The 22669-nt window shown below is 37.8% G+C and overlaps 1 protein-coding gene across 2 annotated transcripts in view; it reads left to right on the forward strand.

Moving 5' to 3' along the window:
• Nucleotides 1-22669, forward strand: part of lamc3 (laminin, gamma 3) — a 107058-nt gene that overhangs the window by 19946 nt on the left and 64443 nt on the right. For both annotated transcript variants that reach the window (XM_060863065.1, XM_060863066.1), the window contains exons 3-5: nucleotides 14660-14790; nucleotides 18815-18981; nucleotides 21779-21967. In XM_060863065.1, coding sequence (XP_060719048.1) covers nucleotides 14660-14790; nucleotides 18815-18981; nucleotides 21779-21967 — 487 coding nt within the window. The remainder of the gene's footprint in view (nucleotides 1-14659; nucleotides 14791-18814; nucleotides 18982-21778; nucleotides 21968-22669) is intronic.

A 22669-nucleotide genomic window follows, 5' to 3' on the forward strand; every position in this document is an offset into this window, starting at 1 on the left:
TTAAGCATTAATGGTTAAGAAAATTCTTTGAATGAATACTTTACACTTTTATCTTCCTCTAAAATCCCTCTTAGGCTTTTACCTAATAGCCTGCTATCTGTAGAGTTTTCTTAAGCAAGCTTCTCATTGACACACCGATTACAGTGCATCCTCCGATCAATGAGCCAGCCACTTTACACCAAGACATGTGAGTGTGTCCAAGATTTTTTTTCTAATTGCCAAATCATTTAACAAACAAGACAGGAGGCTTAAGATCAGCCATCTACACCACTTTCCAATATAAATGAGAGGGAGATAAGTGAAGTAGAATCTTTTTTTTTTTTTTTTTTTTTAACACACACCCCACTTCATCCCTCTTAGGCTAGATAGAAAATTGCAACGCTTCTATACGCCGATCTGGGGTAACATTTAACCCATTGAGTGGTGAAGTGAATAACAGTGATTATCTTGTTTCATTGGCAGTGAAGGTGATGTGTTAAAAGAAAGAAAATTGGGCAAATTGTGATGGATAGACGACTCGGTCGGAGCATCTCCAACACAACATGTCTTGTTGGCTGTTTCTCCTACTGTATATGCAGTGGTTTGAACTTACCAAATTTAGAAGACATAAACACCCAAGACGTGTGTGAACTGAAGGGCACATAACTACTAAAGCACAAAGTGCTTAAGATGTTAATGCTGGGTATGATGGGCGTATAGAGCTTCATAGCAATAGAATGTAAAATAAACTTATTGGAGGATTATAGACTTTCCTGTGTGTTCAGCTATTTTTTATGGATATCACATAACCTCTGCAGAAGTAACCGTGAGCAACAGGGCAGCAGGGTGTTCGACATGTGGAGTCTGTCCTCAATTTTTCATAATGTAACAGAAAAATCAAGCACAGAAAGAATGTTACTGTTTAAATTATATATTACAGGACAGGTACAAAAGGAAATGATATATGTGTGAATGAAGCCATGAGAACAGCATATTTAAATACATATGCAGTCAATAGCATAATGCAGTCTGTTTTTTTTTTTTTTTGTTTTGTTTTTTTTTTTAGAATAGAAGGGTAGGTGGAACATTCATTCATTCATTCATTCATTCATTCATTCATTCATTCATTCATTTTCTACGCTTATCCGAACTATTCTCGGGTCACGGGGAGCCTGTGCCTATCTCAGGCATCATAGGGCATCAAGGCAGGACACACCCTGGACGGAGTGCCAACCCATCGCAGGGCACACACACTCTCATTCACTCACGCAATCACACACTACGGACAATTTTTCCAGAGATGCTAATCAACCTGCCATGCATGTCTTTGGACCGGGGAGGAAACCGGAGTACCCGGAGGAAACCCCCGACGCTGCAAGTATTATAAGACCTCATTAAAGGTTACATATTTTCTCATCGCTGTGATGTGTACATGTATTCTGGATTATATGAAAAGAATAATTTTTTTTAATTGGGAATTTTTTTATTCTGATCAGATCAGATTTTATTACAATTTTAAGCACATATTTGTATTTTGTCTATAAAATAGCTCTATAAACTCTCAACAAAAGCCAGGAGAGTAGAAAGATGTTTGAATTTGGAATGACAGGATATACAAGACCCCCTAGGTTTCGCTTCAATAACACAGTTATACTTAGTTATAACACAATAATTTTAATTCTTTTTCATTTTGTCCCTTAATATTGTTAATATCAGTTTATTTTTTGACTTGCTGGAGTTCCTGTAATCCTCTCTACTGTTTTTATTCATCTTTCTTCAGCTACTATTGTTTATCTTGAGAAGCTGGGAGTATGTGGGCTAATGCGTGTACTGGGTTTTTTTTTCCCCTCACTTCATCATAGATAAATAAATTGGCTGAAATAACAAACGGTCACCTTGTAACCCGGCGCTTACATACTTCCGGAGAAGTAATGGATTACCTCAAAGGGGACCTGTTTTCCAGTTTGTACGACATTATTATAAGGTTTTTTTATTCCCATCCATAAAAAAATATGCACCAAAGATGAAAGCTGTTCCGTGAATTCAAATTTAATTTGTTCAGTCGTCTATTAAAATGCTGGGTATGTTCTCCCCCTCTGCCTTGTTCTCACTCTCTTTCTGAGTGAGCATGAAGAGCTGGGTGTTGAATTGGAAGGCCAACATTGAAGGAGAATGAAAATGAGAGTGTACAAAAGATGCCAAGGCAATGTGAACTGAAGCAATCAAATTAAAAAAAGTTATTAAGTTTTTACCGAGGGATGAGCCTCTACACTGCACTGTATAATTCAGTTGCTTCACCAAAAATCTAAGCTGGAATGATAACTTGATGGAGAGATTTGTGGTAAAGGAAGAATAAAAAATAACAAGGACGCGAAAATCAAATAATGTTCTTTTGTTATTCATTTATTATAACAATGTATGGTTGTACTTAATTATTATCTGCTCATAAGGTTTACATGCTCATAACATGTCCCTTATGGAGTCTACACCGGTGTGAGGAATTTAAATACAGTAACATACCAATAAATAAATAAATTAAAACCCAGAAATGTCATTAATATTTTTACCATTATAGGTTTTAACATCTACAGCATTTGGATCCAGGGCGACATACCTATTTACCTCATTTAATACAACTGAGCAATTGAGGGTTAAGGGCCGTGTGCAAGGGCCCAGCAGAGGCAGCCTGGTGGAACAGGGTTCAAACTTCCAGCCTTCCAACTTGTAGGCCAACACCTTAAACACTCAGCTATCACATCCCTCACAAACTTAACTTAATCTTTTAAATAACGTAGCTTAATCTTTGCTGACAATGGAATGCAAAGTCCTTAAAAATTACAGGATGATTTCAGTTGGACCAAAATCCCAGAGATACACCAGTAATTATTACATTACTCCACTTCCCTATGTAAATTTAAATTACCATTTAAATGGTTCTTATGGTAGAGATGTTGGCTGCATAAGCAGACGCACTGGTACTGCATTTTTAAAAGGAACCTGTGATGTTTTTCTAATCAATAACTGTCCAGTTTTAGTTAACCTGTGCTCACTGATGAGCTGTTGTAGCCTCTCTGCATCATGGTTCAACATATTATACATTCTGAGATGCTTTTCTGCTCACCATGGCTGTATAGAGCGATTATTTGAGTTACGGTTAACTTGAACCATTCGGTCATTCTCTTCTGATCTTCACCTACAGCATCATTATACCATTCTGTGTAAACTCTATAGACTGTTCTACATGAAAATCCGAGCATTTTAGCACTTTCTGATATACACAAAATTTATGATTTGGCAACAATAACCATACCGCAATCAAAGCTGCAGTAAGGTCACATTTTTTCCTATTATGATATTTGATGTGAAGATTAACTGAAGCTCTTGACCGTTACTGTGAGATTTTATGCTTTGCATTTCTGCCACCTGATTGGCTGATTAGATAATTGCATGAAATGCATGAGTGGTACATCTCTGTGACAATTACTGCATTTTGTTGCCTTGTACTTGTACATGTGTAATGACAATAAAGTTGAATCTAATCTAATCTAATCTAATAGTATAATAGAAAGCTCTGAGGAGAAGAAAAATTAATCTGACATTTCTACAGTACACTTCTACTTACATTAATAAAAGCTTGAATCCTGATAGGTAAGGATTACACCAGAGTCTTCTGTTCCTGTAAATTTTAGCCCGCTCTTGCACTATATTTGTGTACAATCCAGATAGAGAGTGCTTATTTTGAGGTGCTGTCCAAAATAATCCCACAAGTTTTCCGTGAGATTGAGGTCTGGTGATGTTGCAGGCCAGTCAATGTGTCACAGTGTTCCATCATGCTTGTCAAGCAAGTGACACACATATTTGGTCGTATCCATCCTGGAATGTAGGAGAGACACTATTGTGGATGGAGATGAAGCAGAAAATCCAGAATCACAACCTAGACAAAAACTAATTATTGCTTATCTATATGCAAACTATTGACACTGTTGACAACTATATACAGTATGCAAACTATTGACACTGTATTTCTAGTGACTTCTTCAAGTAAGCAATTTACTATTCTTGTTCAGCTCACCCTCTCAACAATTAAACAGGGCTAAATAATGCATATTGGACAAACAGGCTCAGAATTTATTCCAATGGTTGTCTGCAGGGCCTCCTGGTGGTCCAGTGGCAGGATTTTGGGCTCTCGTTGACTTAGCTCGGGTTTGAATCCCAGGCAGGGAGCTAACACAGCCACTGAAGCATTAATTCTCAGTGCTGGTCCCAAGCCCAGATTAAATAGGTCAGAAAGGGCATCCGGTGTAGAACCTGTGCCAAATCTAACATGCCGACCACATGATCTGTTTTGGCGACCCTGAACAGGAAGCAGGCGAAAAAGGGAAAAAGAACTGGTTGTCTGCCATATTTACTTAAACTCTTACCATTGTGTCATCTGTCCTGTCATGTATTTTGATTGAACAACCTGTGCTTAGTTCCTTTTATTCTTATCTTGTTTTTCATTCATTACCAAGTGTAATGATTTCATTACAGTTTCTTGTGCCTTCACAATCACTGCTGATGAAATGTTAAGTATATGTAATTTATCTAAATCTAAAAAAAATATTAGCACCAATACAGCCAATTTATTTGTGTTTTATACTATAAATAACAATATTTATATATATGTATAATAACAATAATTCTCATTTATATACAGTAGTCGGGTTTGTTAAAAGTCAGTAATCTGATGTGAATGCCATTGACGAAACCTTATGAAGTCTTTTTATCTGTGAAAGACAGAGGATAATTAACTGGAGTAGCCGTTCATGCCAGCGTCCACTGGTCTGGGTCAGTATTAGTGTGAACTGAAATAACAAGATTTTTGAAATATAAGCTACTACAATTGAAGCAAAAGTGAACCAAAACCATGAGACATGCAGTTTTCACTTGGACAATATTTCATATTCTTTTGTGTGATAGCTTAAAGATGCACAAACCTAGTCGTACTGTTCTGCTTGTACTGTTATACTCAGTCTCCAAGGAGATACAGAACGCAAGTGAGTGAATGAAATATATAAGGATGGAGGCAGAGGGTGAAAAAAATCAGAAATGTACTCAAATACAATTAAAGGGAAAGCAACAGACAAAATCTGTGTCCTCTCAAGGTTTTTTCACAAATATCGTGTCAGATTTTTTTTCTCTGCCATAGTTACCTCAGGCTTGCTCATTACTGATAATAACTAACAAAAAGTTATTAAATTCAAAATAATAAATAAAAATGTACTGAAAATTGACTAATGAAAATATTTCAATGCTTTAGAACTGTGGTTCTTTTGTTCTACTCAATCTGGCCTGGACAAAAATGATGGCACCTATAACCAAATATTTTGTTGCACAACCTTTTAAGGCAATCACTCACTGCAATCAAGCAATATCTTAAAACCCCTGCACCTCTCGACAGGTATTTTGGTCCACTGCTTTTTTTTTTTAAATTTGTTATTTCCGTTACCATTGTGGGTTTTTCTTTCTTTAATGGAAGAATTTTGTCCATGTGTGTAAATGCTGTGTATTCGGACACCTCTGTGCAGTTTTCCTGATTATAAAATATTAAGTACGTCAGGTACATTGATTTGCATTGATTTGTTCTTAAAGTACAAACATTCCAGGGAAGGCTTTTCAACATCTAAATGCTTATTTAAAGACCTTTCCTTGCCAAATAATTTAATAGTCGGACAGTTGAAAAGTGCAATAATTTTATAACGTTCATCTATCATTTAAGAGTCCAGCGATCATGTTAATAGATTGCACACCAATCATGTGATTTTTTTTTAAAATAAAATTCTACACCTTAATATTTCTATGTTTAAACATGCACTATATTATTTTTCACTATTCCTCCCAAGTGTGTATGCTCAAAAGGAAATCTGAAGTGTTTGCCATCAAACCTCTAGTTGGTGACTTTAATGAACCTATTAGGAAAATGAGCGAGTGAGAACAAACATTAATTAAGCTTTTTGCTGCCATTTGCACAATAAGCCAATAAGGCTAGTAATGATTAACCTTTCAACGATTGCTTTCATTCTGTGTAGTAAATTATCATTTAAAGAGCAACTGGGCCAGACAATTAGATATAATCAAATACAAATGAAAGGATAGGCCGTTTGTTATGACCACAGTGACCTGTGACTTGTTTTTGTCAATAGCATTAAGGTGTAGTGATGAGGTTGATCAACTGCACAAAAATTTCAGTATTTCAAATTAGTATTTCTTTTATAAAATCCCCAAATAACAGAAAAATCATGGACAAACATTTTGCATGGGGTTTCACCTCTTGCTGCATTCTGAAAACGTAGGAGTTTGTGACTGAATTAGATATGACAATGTAATTTTTTAAAATGTCTGTATTCCAAGGGGCAATGGTTTGGAATATGACGGACAAAGGTTTAGAATTGAGGGCTAAGATAGAAAGTGATGTTTAGCAATAAACTTACACTGCATTTAATTAAAGCTAGTAGAAAACAACCCGGAATTCCTGTTCAGAAAGACGGTATAGTCTTCTCAACCCCAAGTTCAACATATGACATTTTAACACAGTTAACAGAAAATGTCACTGCACTACTTTTAAGAATTTTAGTAGTGTTGACGAAATCTATAACATTAACCACACACTTCTCTGTTTTGAGAAAAATCGTTCAGCAATGTTAGCTGACTAGATACAGTAGTTGCTTACAAAACACAAAATGGAGGTGTTTTTCTCCCCCTACTTTTTAACATTGAGGTTGCACATTAGTTAACACAGTAATATACAGTATTAAAATAACCAGCATATAGCCTTATTCGGATTCAGATTTTATTAAACAGCATTTTTGTAGCGCAGAGTCAAAATCTAATATAAAATCCATCCAATCCCATATAAAAAAAAGAAATATCATAGAAAATCATAGACATTTGTATCCGGAATGAATTAAAACAATCAGATAACCTCATAGTTTGGTGAAAAGTATGAGGATTATTTATTTACTGTTCTTTTAATTCCACATCAACATCAATGGCTATTTTCATGGGAAGATAAAAAAGTAGTTTAAACAGGATATACCATTTCTTAAAGTACAGTATACTTAAAGTATTATAGTATTTTCTCACATAATGTAGCACCTGTAACTTTTGAAATGTCCCATGTAAATTTAATACTGTCCAGGTGTTTTTAATTCTAAGGTAGCCGACATTACAAGTAACTGTTTTCTTTGCTGCATGTATATCAAATGACACATGCTAGAACTACAGCTCGGCTACAAGAAGCACTATTGCTTAAATGTTATTAGGACAGCCGTGAAAACGCTGTGTCTCGACATTAAAATAGGACTAACTCAACAGAAATTTGTTTTGCTCCTCTTCATATAAAACGTGGGCTACCTATGTTTCAAGACATTTCAAATAAAGGCAAGATAAAAGAAGGGTTTTTTTTTGGTTCAGAAATCAGGTCATCAATAACAGGCACTTTGAAAAACTTGAAGTGGGGCCAAACAAAATTGCATTGGAAGGAATTCAAAAATGTTTCTGAAAAATTTCTTAGAAACTGCAGAGCACCAAAGAATATCACGCTGGTTAACCAAATGCTTTAAACATACAAAACCATTGGGTGCCGAATAAATTTTTTTTTGTTATTTTTTTCTATTATAATGTCGGATTATTACTGCACAGAACAAAGAATAATTTGACCAAGAATAATTTTGTGTGGAATCTAATATTTAATAAATAAAAATAAGTTTAATTATCTGTTGTTCCTTTCCAGTACCCAAGGTTACTGCTTTTGTTGGTTAAAGATGCACAAACCTAGTTGTATTGTTCTGCTTGTACTGTTATACTCAGTCTCCTAGGAGATACAGAAAGCAAGTTAATGTAATATTAGGACTAATAGGAAATACTTAAAAAATTAACAAAAAAGTTTTTAACTGCTATGATAGTATTCTTTACAGTGCAAGATGAGCACCAAAGTTTTTACGTGAGGACATTTGGGTAGGAGATGTTTGTGGTAAGTGTGATCTTTTTGTGGTCCAAGTGCAAGCATCCAGAGCACGTTTTAGTGTTACCCATGTACGGCCATTCCCAGGAAGTGATTCATAAATGCAGGAAGCTCCAAGCAGAATTAATGCATCAAGTCTGGAGGGTAAATTGAATCACCAAGGCTTCTGATTCTATTTTTATTATACAGTTGTTCATACACAAGTCTGAAAGGTCTTAAAATAATGACCTATAATTCATAAGCAGCAAGTTTATAGATTTTCATTGCTGGAAGGATGAAACATACATTGCCTAGCATGTCACATCTCAAACTCCAGAACCATTTGGTTGTAGACAAAAAAATTGTTTAGCAACAGCCCTGCAACTATATCTCACCTTCCCTGATACCAGTGCATCAGGAGAGCATTTTTTTTCCAAAGTAACTGCGCTTTTATTTAACAGTGGGTCTTTGAAGCTCAAATAGCTTCCAGGAGTAATCAGAATCACCTGGAAACTGCACAACCTTTCAACAAAGTCACATAGTGACGATTCAAAAAACACAAAATGAGTTGTGAATGATTTACATCCCTACCTACCTTCAGAGACCTGCAGCCATGTATGGCATGGAGGACTAGCTGGCTAATGTTTTAGAGAAATCTACCACATTCACACTTGTCACACGCATACGTATGTAAAGCAACTATACTGCTATAGAGTGGTTGACGGAGAGAATATTGAATTTCATTTCCATCCCTTAAAAGGCAAACCTTAGAAAACATTTGTGTTTGGACGTGATAAGTGCAGGAAAATGATAAGTACAAGCAAGCATGCCTTATATCACCTTGCTTTTAAAAAGCCCTTAAGGACAAACCTCACCCCCTTCTTCACCACCTCCCACCACTTGCTTCCTTAATTCAAGGCTCACCTTGTCTGGAAAAGCACCCCGATGCCTTAACATGTTCTTGAGTTTTATGCGACTTTGCGCAACCTGGGCTCAGTTAACGGCCGATGCCTGGTGGTGCCTATTCAGCAAGACATGAGAACCTTTCCGAACCTTCAAACTGATGGTCCATCACAACCTCAATCTAGAAACCAGAAGCAGCCACTTTCAAAAACTAAACCATAATTTGTCCACACTCCTAACCAATCACTAAATCTGTCAGGGAACACAGGGATAAAAGCAGACCCATACACAATGATAACAAATTAAAGAAAAGATTTATTTACAAAGAAACAGACAGGAAAAATAAATACACAATCACTAGAAACTAAAACCACACCACAAACGATGGGAAAAGAGGAACACAAGGATTCAGCAAAAAAAAAAGATACACAAGACAACCGGTATAAATAGGGGTGACAATCATTGAAACACAAGGAACAGGTGTGCAGAGGTGGGAATGAATAAGGAAAGGGTGGAGCTGTGGCACAGATAAACAAAGCCTGCCAGAATGTCCCCCTGGTGCTCAGGCAGGGAAAAGTCCCAGCCATACCTGACACAATCAATCAATCAATCAATAAATAATTTTACTACCTCTTATACCTTTATTTTGCACTTTGCTCCTTTAGCACTTAATTAAAATTGCATAGTCACATGACTTGTATTGTCCTGTTAATCTGCATGTAAATGTGTATCAATTTCCCATCAATGTGAACCAGTTCTGTTGGCATGACTTGAACCACATCTAAACTACGTCACCCAGTGCGCCAGCCTTTCCTTTCTGGTAGATCAGCAGTTGTTTCCGATGATTGGACTAAATAGTCTCAGTAGTACCATGGACCACATTCTGAATACAGTCAGTACAGTCAGTACAATAATTAGTGAGTCTAACCTCACTGACAATTCTAAGTTCTGCTGTGAGAGGTGTTTTGCAAAAAAAAAGGACACATTTTGTGCTATACAGTATTGTGCCAAAACCAATCCTTCTCAGGCTGCCAGAATTGTTTGGACTAGTGACTATTACCAAGCAGGGACAGGCCCAAACTATTCATTCATTCATTCGTTTTCTACCGCTTATCCGGACTACCTCGGGTCACGGGGAGCCTGTGCCTATCACACAGAGATAATCTTTTAAATACCATACACATTTATGTATATGTATATTTATACATATGTATATACATTATTTCTTCATCTATATTTTCATATTTTTATATAGTTTTTTTTTATATAGTTTATACTTTTTATTATTTTATTCTTATTTTATTTCTTGCTTTTTTATACTTTTTATATTTTTTTATTCTTATACCGGACAGTTGCAGAAAGCATTTCACTGCATATCGTACCCTGTATGTATGTGTATGTGACAAATAAAATTTGATTTGATATCTCAGGCATCATTGGGCATCAAGGATACACTCTGGACGGAGTGCCAACCCATCACAGGGCACACACACACTCTCATTCACTCACGCAATCACACACTACAGACAATTTTCCAGAGATGCCAATCAACCTACCATGCATGTCTTTGGACCGGGGGAGGAAACCGTAGTACCCGGAGGAAACCCCCGAGGTACGGGGAGAACATGCAAACTCCACACACACAAGGAGGAGGTGGGAATGGAACCCCCAACCCTGGAGGTGTGAGGCGAACGTGCTAACCACTAAGCCACCGTGTCCCCCCAGGCCCAAACCAATTCTCAGTCAATAGCTAAAGACTGGAAGAATTTCGTGGAAGAATCTCTAGATTCTTAGCACTCTGTTGATAAGGAATGTGAAGGATAACTAATTATTTGGGTAAAAGGAGAGCTTTTTGTAGAGTCCTGAGACGTGCTCTCTCTCAAAGCAAGTATTTCCAAAGTGTTGCACTTTTAGAAGTGACTCAAAAAGGTTTTCATAGATCTTATTTTGCTTATAAGTCAAAGCAGGCTACGGGATTTGACAAGACAGATTCGACTCTAAATCGGGGTCTAAATCTGTATGTAGTCATAGCTGAGCAGTCAGCCCAGGTACTGTACATCTAGTTCTACCATAACTAGTACAGGAATCGAACAAATATACCTCAGTTAAAAAAAAAAATTTATAAAAAACACATGTCCCAAATTATTACACAATTAATCTTCACAATTAATTGAATGAATGTTTGTGGGAATGAATTTTCCCACAAACGATCTACATTATTTGGGCAGTTTGTTTTTATTTTTTAACTATAAAGCTAAATTGTAGAGTCAGCCCTCCTGATTCGTTCGCTCTCTTTCTTTTACTTGATTTCCTCTTCATCTGCTAACCTCCTGAGGTTATTTATCTTTAGATAAGATAGGTTATTTATCTTATCTAGTACGCCGCTCTGGATAAGGGCGTCTGCCGAATGCTGTAAATGTAAATGTATCTTTGTGATTCATGGCATGTTGTCCACCAATCCAAAGAAAGGTTTCTACCTGATGCACAGAGCAACATTCAAAGAGAAAGAAGGAAGCAGGTGAAAAAATAGAAAAGTGAAAGTAGAGAGAGGATGAAGTTTTTTGCCAGGCAGGAGGCAAAGAGGAGATATATGGATGTAATTAATGAGGATATGAAGCTAGTGGGTGCAAGTGTTGAGGATGCAGAAAATAGGGATAGGTGGAGAGAGATGATTCGCTGTGGTGACCCCTGGAGGGAAAAGCAAAAGAAGAAGAAGAAGACACATTGTTTTGAATAGAAAATTTTTATTCTTTAGAAAAAACATTTAACCATCAGGGCGCTATAGTATTGTCCCTAGGGTCCTTGTTTTGTAGCAAGAAATATAAATGGAGTCAGTATTTCTGCTTGTCCAACTGAGTGTAATCTCCATTAATGAGAACAATACAGTGGCTAAAAGGTCAGACAGTGATAAGGAAGCCTTTCTTTTTCTCTGTTCTTCATCCACAGCCCAAACGTTCATATTCGGTTAAGAACGGTTAGGTCGCCGTGTTCCGCCTTTTAAAGGCTAGACCTTGAATCAGCAATATTACTTGAAATGTGGCCATTCAGCAGTAGATAGGCTGGGACATATTCCCCAGGGACAGAATGGTTTCTAGAATGAAGATATGGGAGTTCAATTGTTCTTACTCTGTGCTCTTTGCTAAGCTAAATGCTGCTTCGGATTCACAGTCATGTCAGTGAGCTAAATCACATTATTTAGGGAAAATAGTAGTCATTACTTAGGATTACTTAAAAAATCAATACTGTAAATATTTGTCAAGGGAGCGTTTGGGATTCTTCAAATTGGTGCTATCAATTATCCAAATTATTGGATTATGTTTATATTATGTTTTATTTTTCTTTCTTTTCTTCCAGAAAGCATCACACTGAAACTAGATGCATGCGTCAGGACTGGAATCCTGAAGGAGCAAATAAATACATTGTGCAAGTGAAAGGTTCACTTTCACTTGCACAATGTGTTTCAATTAACACATTTTGCTAATCAGGGACTTAAAATATCCTATCAGTTTTATTTTTCTGTTCTTGTTTTTGGGGCATCATGTAGTACAATTGTGTAATATTATGATTATCTTTTAAAATACCCCATAGATGAACTGCCTACTTTCCAATAAAAGACATCCCATGGAGAAAGGAATCTGTGCAAAAAGGTATCTGTGTCAGCTCCAAATGGCCAGTACAGCTCTAAATAGCTCCTAACCCTAGCCCTAGACCTTTTAGTCACTTTGATTCTTTCCTAACCTTCGTTTTAATGACCCTCCTGAGAAACAAGCATCTCGTACTTTGAAGCCTCTGCGTACTTGCGGTTTAAGACCTTCTCACGATGAGGCCTCTTCTCTGCAGATTCACATTTGAACTGACAAGACATAAATGTTAATGACTGCTCATTTGGCAATTCTTGCCGAAGGACACACGATCATTTGAAATCTTTTCGATATTTATTCACAAAGCTGCCAAATACAGAAAAAAAAGCTTTCAGATCAATACAGGTATTGCATTTGAACAATGGTGAGCCCTGAAATTAATATACAACTCGCTTCTCCTGAACTGGTATGCCGTGTTTCTTACAGGCAACTTTTAAATATTACTTAGAAGATAATTACCACTTACTGCACTTTTTCAGGAAGTACAGTACATGTGTTTGCTAATGTCCATTCAATGCTCATCTTATTGCCAAATGACTGATAGTGTGCTCAATAAACTTGACCGGGAAAGGTAGGTGATAAGACAGAATTGTGTACAGGCATTCCTTTACAAAGACCGAAACAGTTCACCCCATCTCATCCTTTCTTTTTTCCTCTCTTTGCTTCAATCCCTTCATGCCCTACAGTACGTCAGGCATTAATCCAGTTATGCCAACTTTCTGCCCCAGCACCAGCAGCAGCTACCGCATTTCTCTCTGAGGAAGAGTGCATGTACTCAATAAACTTTATTATTGATGAAAACAGACAAAAACGTAAATCCAGAAATCAGCTAACAAGGGTCAGGGGAAAAAAAAAAAAAAAAAACATGAATAGCAAAACTAGATCAAAACCAGAGAAACAGTTAATGACTTAATCAGCTTGGGATAGACTGGCACAAAGAAACACACAATAAAAATACAGACAGATAGTTTATACTCTATATTATACTTGTTTACACAATTTACCATTTAAAAATCTAGTACAATTTAAAGATCTAGTACTGGACCTCTCTCTCCATCTTCACTGTTTTTCTGCACACCTTTTTTGCACTGTCACTTTAACTCTGGACTGTCACTTTAACTCTGGACTTGCACAGCACAGTGCCACTTTATACACTATATACACACCATACTGCACATGGATACTTTAAAGACAATCTTTAAAAACCATACACATTTATGTATATTTATGTATATGTTTATTTTTGTATATGTATATACATTATTTTTCCATTTATATTTATATTTTTATATTTTATATAGTTTTTTATCTCCTTTTGGTTCTGCCTTCTGTTATTTTGATTCTGACAGCTCTTCAGTGCCGGTCCCGTTGCATTATGGGATAGCGCTGCAATCATTGGCTCCATACTGCAGAACCTTAGCAGGTCATATGGGTATTTCTCACCCATTGTTTTATGAATACCAAGAATTTGGACATACGGTTCCTTTGGCGCACTGCCTTTCGCCTACTGTATAGTATGATAGTAGCAATATTCAGATGTAGCTTGTGTGATGTAGCTCTCAGCAGCCATGTTTGTAGGCTGCGCTAAGTTCTGGGAAGCATGATCAGACACTGAGTCAGGCATTACCATGACATCTTTCTTCCTCAGCTACAGCATCAATGCACAAAAGCTTAACATATTCTGATATCAGAATGTTATTATACAGTAAGCAGTAAGGGTTCATTTATTTATCTTCAGTAACTGCTTTATCCTGCTCACGATCAAAAGTGAAAGTGGTAGCTATTCCCTCTTACATTAGCTCAAGGTGGGAGAATTCAGTCCAAATGGGACGGTTGTTGTTTCTATTTATTAAATTATGCTGATGTTCCACATTTTACTTACTATACAAAATAAATTCAATTTAAAATCTTATTCCAGGATGAGGTGAGAGTTAAACCATGACGAAAATAGCACAACAAATTTGAATGTATTCAGCTGTAAACATGTTTATCATAAGATGGCGTCATGCCGCAGAAGATTCCAATCTTCAACTCATCAAGAGTGTATTCATGCCTCATTCCCTGAGTTCTCAACCCACTAGGACCCTCATAAAACCGTGTCTAAAAATAAATGAATAAATTTACATCAAGTTCTCTCGTTTCTGTCTATCCTCAGGAATGGGTGACGGCTACAGAACTGCTGATCTCTTTGAACAGGCTGAACACCTTTGGAGATGAGTTCTTCAAGGATGCCAAAGTGCTACGCTCCTACTTTTATGCTATCTCTGACTTTTCTGTGGGGGGCAGGTGATGTTTCATACACTGACACACAGACATAGAGACACACGGACACAGACACACAAACACAGACACTAACATACACACTGACACACTAACATACACACTGACACACTAACACAGACACTAACATACACACTGACACACACTAACAGACACTAACATACCCACTGACACACACTAACAGACACTAACATACACACTGACACACACTAACACAGACACTAACATACACACTGACACACACTAACAGACACTAACATACACACTGACACACACTAACAGACACTAACATACCCACTGACACACACTAACACAGACACTAACATACACACTGACACACTAACACAGACACTAACATACACACTGACACACACTAACAGACACTAACATACACACTGACACACTAACATACACACTGACACACTAACACAGACACTAACATACACACTGACACACACTAACACAGACACTAAAATACACACTGACACACTAACACAGACACTAACATACACACTGATACACACTAACACAGACACTAACATACACACTGACACACACTAACACAGACAGACACTGCCACAGACACACACTGACACAGGCACTAACACACACTGACACACTAACACAGACATTAACATACACACTGACACACACTGACACAGACACTAACATACACACTGACACACACTAACACAGACACTAACATACACACTGATACAGACACTAACATACACTGTCACACACTGACACAGACACTAACATACACACTGACACGCACTGACACAGACACTAACATACACACTGCCACAGTCAGACACAGACACAGACACTAACATAGACGCTGACACACACAGACACTAACATACACGCTGACACACACTGACACAGACACTAACATACACACTGCCACACACAGACACAGACACTAACATACACACTGACACACACAGACACAGACACTAACATACACACTGACACACACTAACACAGTCAGACACTGACACTGACATACACACTGCCACAGACACTATCATACACACTGACACACTAACATACACACTGACATACTAACACAGACACTAACATACACACTGACACACACTAACAGACACTAACATACCCACTGACACACACTAACACAGACACTAACATACACACTGACACACTAACACAGACACTAACATACACACTGACACAGACTAACAGACACTAACATACACACTGACACACACTAACAGACACTAACATACACACTGACACACTAACATACACACTGACACACTAACACAGACACTAACATACACACTGACACACTAGCACAGACACTAACATACACACTGATACACACTAACACAGACAGACACTGCCACAGACACACACTGACACAGGCACTAACACACACTGACACACTAACACAGACATTAACATACACACTGACACACACTAACACAGACACTAACATACACACTGATACAGACACTAACATACACTGTCACACACTGATACAGACACTAACATACACACTGACATGCACTGACACAGACACTAACACACACTGCCACAGTCAGACACAGACACAGACACTAACATAGACGCTGACACACACAGACACTAACATACACGCTGACACACACTGACACAGACAGTAACATACACACTGACACACACTGACACAGACACTAACATACACACTGACACAGACACTAACATACACACTGACACAGACAGAGACTGACACAGACACTAACATACACACTGCCACACACAGACACAGACACTAACATACACACTGACACACTAACACAGTCAGACACTGACACTGACATACACACTGCCACAGACACTATCATACACACTGACATACTAACACACACAGACACTAAAACTGGCATACACACAGACACTACCATACACACTGACACAGACACTAACATACACACTGACACAGACACAGACACTACCATACACACTGACACTATCATACACACTGACACACACTAACACAGACACTGACATACACACTGCCACAGACACAGACACTATCATACACACTGACACATACTAACAAAGACAGACACTATAACTGACATACACACTGACAGAGACACAGACACTACGATACACACTGACACTATCATACACACTGACACACACTAACACAGACAGACACTGAAACTGACATACACACTGTCGGACACTAACATACACACTGACACAGACACTGACATAGAAACACACTGACACACACTGACACAGACACTAACATACACACTGACACAGACAGAGACTGACACAGACACTAACATACACACTGACACACACAGACACTAACATACATACTGACACACACTAACACAGTCAGACACTGACATACACACAGACACAGACACTAACATACACACTGACACACACTAACACAGTCAGACACTGACACTGACATACACACTGACACAGACACTATCATACACACTGACACATACTAACACAGGCAGACACTAAAACTGACATACACACTGACACAGACACAGACACTACCATACACATTGACACTGACACTATCATGCACACTGACACACACTAACACAGACAGACACTGAAACTGACATACACACTGTCACAGACACTAACATACACACTGACACAGACACTGACATAGAAACACACTGACACACACTGACACAGACACTAACATACACACTGACACATACTGACACAGACACTAACATACACACTGACACACACTGACACAGACACTAACATACACACTGACACACACACAGACTGACACAGACACTAACATACACACTGACACACAGACACAGACACTAACATACACACTGACACACACTAACACAGTCAGACACTGACACTGACATACACACTGGCACAGACACTATCATATACACTGACACATACTAACACAGACAGACACTAAAACTGACATACACACAGACACAGACACTAACATACACATTGACACACACAGACACAGACACTAACATACACACTGACGCACACTAACACAGTCAGACACTAACATACACACTGACACTATCATACACACTGACACACACTAACACAGACAGACACTGAAACTGACATACACACTGTCACAGACACTAACATACACACTGACACAGACACTGACATAGAAACACACTGACACACACTGACACAGACACTAACATACACACTGACACAGACACTAACATACACACTGACACATACTGACACAGACACTAACATACACACTGACACAGACACTAACATACACACTGACACAGACACTGACATAGAAACACACTGGCACACACTGACACAGACACACACACACTGACAGAGATACACTGATACAGACCTTGACATAGGCACATTGACATAGACATACACACCGACATAGAGACACACTGCCAAAGACAGACAGATACAGGCACACACAGTCAGAGACAGACACACTTACAAGAAAACACGTACACAATGGAATACTGACAACACAGAACCACAAAAATCAGTTGTGACTGTGAGTTGATGGCATTTACATGCAAATACACCCACACACACACACATTCTTCTGATTCACACGCAACACAAACAATTATACATCTGTGGAATATGGAGATAAATGTGATGAGAGACAGAAGGTGAAAACCTACAATCTGCTCTGCAGCAGGAACAAAGCTTGTTTCAGTTCATGTTTTTACAGTGTAAACAGGATATTGTAAAGGGGGAATGCTGTGTTTGGTGAGAAGGAGGATGTGTCTGAATTTGTGGGTGTGTTTGTGTGTCTGGGTGGTCGTTTAGTTTAGACAGCTAAACATATGTGTATAATTATCTTGAATTAGTTGTTGATGGCCTTGTGACATTATGAAAGAACAAAAAACCTTCACCAATTACTTTTCCCAATAGTTTCCCAAGAAATGTTTATGCTTGTTCTTCTGTCTCTTTATAAAGAGTGTTTAGCATCAAATGTAATGTTTTCTACTCAAAAAACCATACTATTCAAGATCGTGGTCTCTTTCTCAACCTCCAGATGCAAGTGTAACGGGCATGCCAGTGAGTGTGTGCCAGACGAGCAAGGCCGTTTGGTGTGTGTGTGTGAACATTACACTGCTGGGACAGATTGCCAACACTGTGCCCCTTTCTACCGGGACCGACCATGGGCTCGTGCCACTGCAGACTCTGCTAATCAGTGTGTTAGTAAGTAATCATTAGTGCTTAAAAATAAGCAAATAAAACCAGAAATCATACCATGAGTATATCCAATAAATTGTGTAATCATGATGTCAAACATAAAAGCGTGTTATGAGAAGACTGCAAAATACACTTGATCATAATTTACTATTGTTCTGGAGGAGATTGCATGAAACCTCTGTATTTTCAACACGGAACATGGAAAATTCTCCTAAAGGCTTTTGTTTTATGCAAATGAGCAACTGAAGCCAGTGATTTGAACTCTCAGATTTAACTGATGCTTTGTCAATCTCCTCCTCCCCCTTTTCACATTAGTACTGCTATTTGTCACAAATACATTACACCAAAGTACAGTGAAATTCTTTTTTCATATCTCCCAGTTTGTTAGGAGGTTTTGGATCAGAGAGGGTTAAAGCCTTGTTCAAGGGCCCCAACAATGGCGGTTCTGGGGCTCAAAATCCACAAACTTCTGATCAGGAACCTGTAATCATAAATTTAAAAAGAAATTCAACAAAAAATTCAACGTCGTATGTTTGTCCTGTGTTGGAATTTCTGAGTTGAACATCATACTAATAAAGGCTGTAAAGTTCATAATAGAAAACTCCTTTTAAAATGGTTCTATTTTAGATACTATAATTAGCCAGTTAATAATATACAGTAAAAGTTTGGGCAAATGTTGTGACCTGGCCTATTTTTTTATTATTATTATTTTTTTAATTACAGTAGTTTAAATACGGACACATTTTTGTTGTCGTTCTTCTACTTGGGTAACAACAATAACAGCAAACAATGACTGATCTGATAAAATACGAGACAGAAAGATGCAGCAGGTTAATTATTTTAATTAGCCTTTCTATTAGCAACGTGTTGTTTTAATTGCCTTGTATTACATGTCCAACAGATGGCTTCTTCCAAGTGACAGTTGTTCTCCAAAATAAAATAAGTCAATTACACTATGGTTAACTAATGCACTGCTAAATGACAGCAAAGGCGACAAAGTGAGCAGTTGGTGTATTATTTGCAATATATAATAAGCTTATGGTGACTGCCATATGTCTCTGTTTTTCTGACCAACAAACAAATTAATTAATAAAGAACATTTTGGTACTTTAGTCCCCAGTGTGTGAAATAAACTTAAGCGAATCAAAAACATTCAAAATAAATATATAGGAATGCTTATTTTTAAAGGCCAATTTTAAGAAAGAAAGAAAAAACATACATAGTTACATGTTTATTACATGGCTGCCATACAGGTAATAACAGTAATAATCTGGATGCTTGGCTTCCTCAATCAAAAACAAGATATTGTATTCATCTGACATTGTGTCAAAAAATTGTGTCATTATAGTATTTATTTAAATATATGGTGACATGGATGGTGTAGTCACACTATAATTGTCCTCACACTTCTAAATCATGTCTGCCTGATAAAATACTGGACTGGCTGTATCATGGCTGACTCTGTGCTCTAACCCACCAATAAAAGAACGTCACTGTGATGTATCGTATATGTAACAAATGAACAGGTTGTTATATACTATCGGATAATTTATTTGCTGTATTAACAAAGAAACTAATCTGTCAAATCTGTCATAAATTCACCCTCTAAGCACGTGGCACATTCCTATGCTTCCGACTTAGTCATGTGCATTTATTTATAGTTTCTTGAGTTTTAGCTCATGTTCTTCATTGTTTTTGGCTCATGAATTATGGTCCTTCACCCCAGCTATGCTTCATGACCACATATCTTGACCTTATATAATAAAATACCCATCAATTTTATGCACTTGCATCCTGCCTCCCATACATAACAGTATCTTATAAGATCTACTCTAGAGGTATACAGTCATATTCACTAGAAATACATTTCCTAATTAGATTTGTAAAGTTCGTTGCGACAAACTTTGATGTTGGCTTTGACGGTGCAAGTATTCGCAAAGGCTGAGGCACAACCAGAAGGCCAGTCGGTACACCAATTTAAAACTTTGTTCAGGGTATCACCCTTAAAGAGCTGGCTGAGTTTGGTGTAGATAGTTTGAAAGCTTGCTGAGTTAACAACCTCTAAAGTTTATAATGGGAGTCTATGGGGAAAAAAGGCCATTTTGGGACCCGGTACCGGAAGTACAGGTATTCGGATCACTTAGAAAAGTAATAGAAACAAACTTCAGACCAGGGTCTACAACATATCTGAATTTGGTGCATGTGGCTCGAAAGCCCTAGGAGGAGTTACTCTTGATAAATCTTTGTCTAAGCTTAAATAGGAAAACAGAATGTTGGCTTCTACAAAGCCAACATAATTAGATACATCAAAGACGTTGAAGGAGATATTGTGAAGGAAGGAACCTAAAATACATTCATGAAGTCTTGTTATGATTTATTAAGTACATTAACAATAAGCACGTGGACTATAAAAAACCTTCCGCAATGTAACAAATGCAGCCACGGACATTACAGCACACAGGAGAAGTCATATTTGGAATTACACGGGTCATTTCCCGTAATTCCCCCCAAGGTGGCCGATGCATTTTAAGCTGTTTTTTATTTTTAAGGATTGTGATTGGATGGTGGAGATTGAATCATCTGCGTTTGCAAAAATGTGAGTTTATGAGGTGGGGAACCTGCAGGCTTGTGTGTGTGTGTAAAAGACAGGGTTAGGAACAGTTGTGTGGCATAAAACTGCTCCAGTTGCAATTGCTTCATTTAGTTCCATTATCAATTTTTACCCTTTTTACCTTCTCTATACCTTCTCTATGTCACTGATTTCACATAGCACCTCTCTCTCTCTCTCATTTTCGTGGACCAGAGTGCAAGTGCAGCGGTCGTGCGGACGAGTGTGTGTTCGACGCCGAGCAGTACCGCAGAACAGGTAGTGGTGGACGGTGTATTGGCTGTAAGGACAACACAGCAGGGTCGCACTGCGAACGATGCAGAGAAAACTTCTACAGATCGTCTGCACTGCTTCCCTGCAACAACTGCAACTGTAACACTATGGGTGAGATGCAGACATGTGAACACAGAGACATACAGTAAAATGATGAATAGAGAAAAGTGCTGCATAAAATGCCCCATGCCAACATCCAGACCGAAAGGAAAGTTTCATGGAAAGTTTCACTAAATGACCTGTACATCAACATTCAACATTCATTTTGGTTTCCAGTGTTTGTCTACACACTGATCCATTTTCCAGTAGTAATCATCCATTGCTTTATCCTTAGAGATTGATGCAGCAGAGCTTAATACCTTAAGTCTGTCCATCTCTCTAACCATCTCATCTATAGATCGCTAACTAGCTTATCCAAGTCTCTGCCGTAACTCAGTGCAGTATAACTTTGTCATAGATCCTGTACATAGTTGCACTGAATTCCTTAATGTTGAGTCTAACATCTCTACTCCATCCGCATTGGATTTCCAATTAATATGATATAGAAGAATGCTAATGGTGAGTGATGGTGCGTGTGAAACCTGATAACAGAGAACTAGAAGATTTCTTACTCGAAACCGCTTTGTAACTGCACGAGAAATCAAAAACAACTACGAAATGTCTCCAACGAAAATACAACAAACACTTTACTTTCAATTTCCACTGTATTTAATATGTTGGATTTTTTGCTTTAACCTTTATAACTTGCATGTGTTGTTTGTTTAAGTTTTGGAAAAGAAACCTTTATTTGAAAAGTGTCACTATGTTCCCATA

This window comes from Tachysurus vachellii, chromosome 26 (assembly GCF_030014155.1).
Source record: "Tachysurus vachellii isolate PV-2020 chromosome 26, HZAU_Pvac_v1, whole genome shotgun sequence".
In the NCBI taxonomy this organism is placed as follows: Eukaryota; Metazoa; Chordata; class Actinopteri; order Siluriformes; family Bagridae; genus Tachysurus; species Tachysurus vachellii.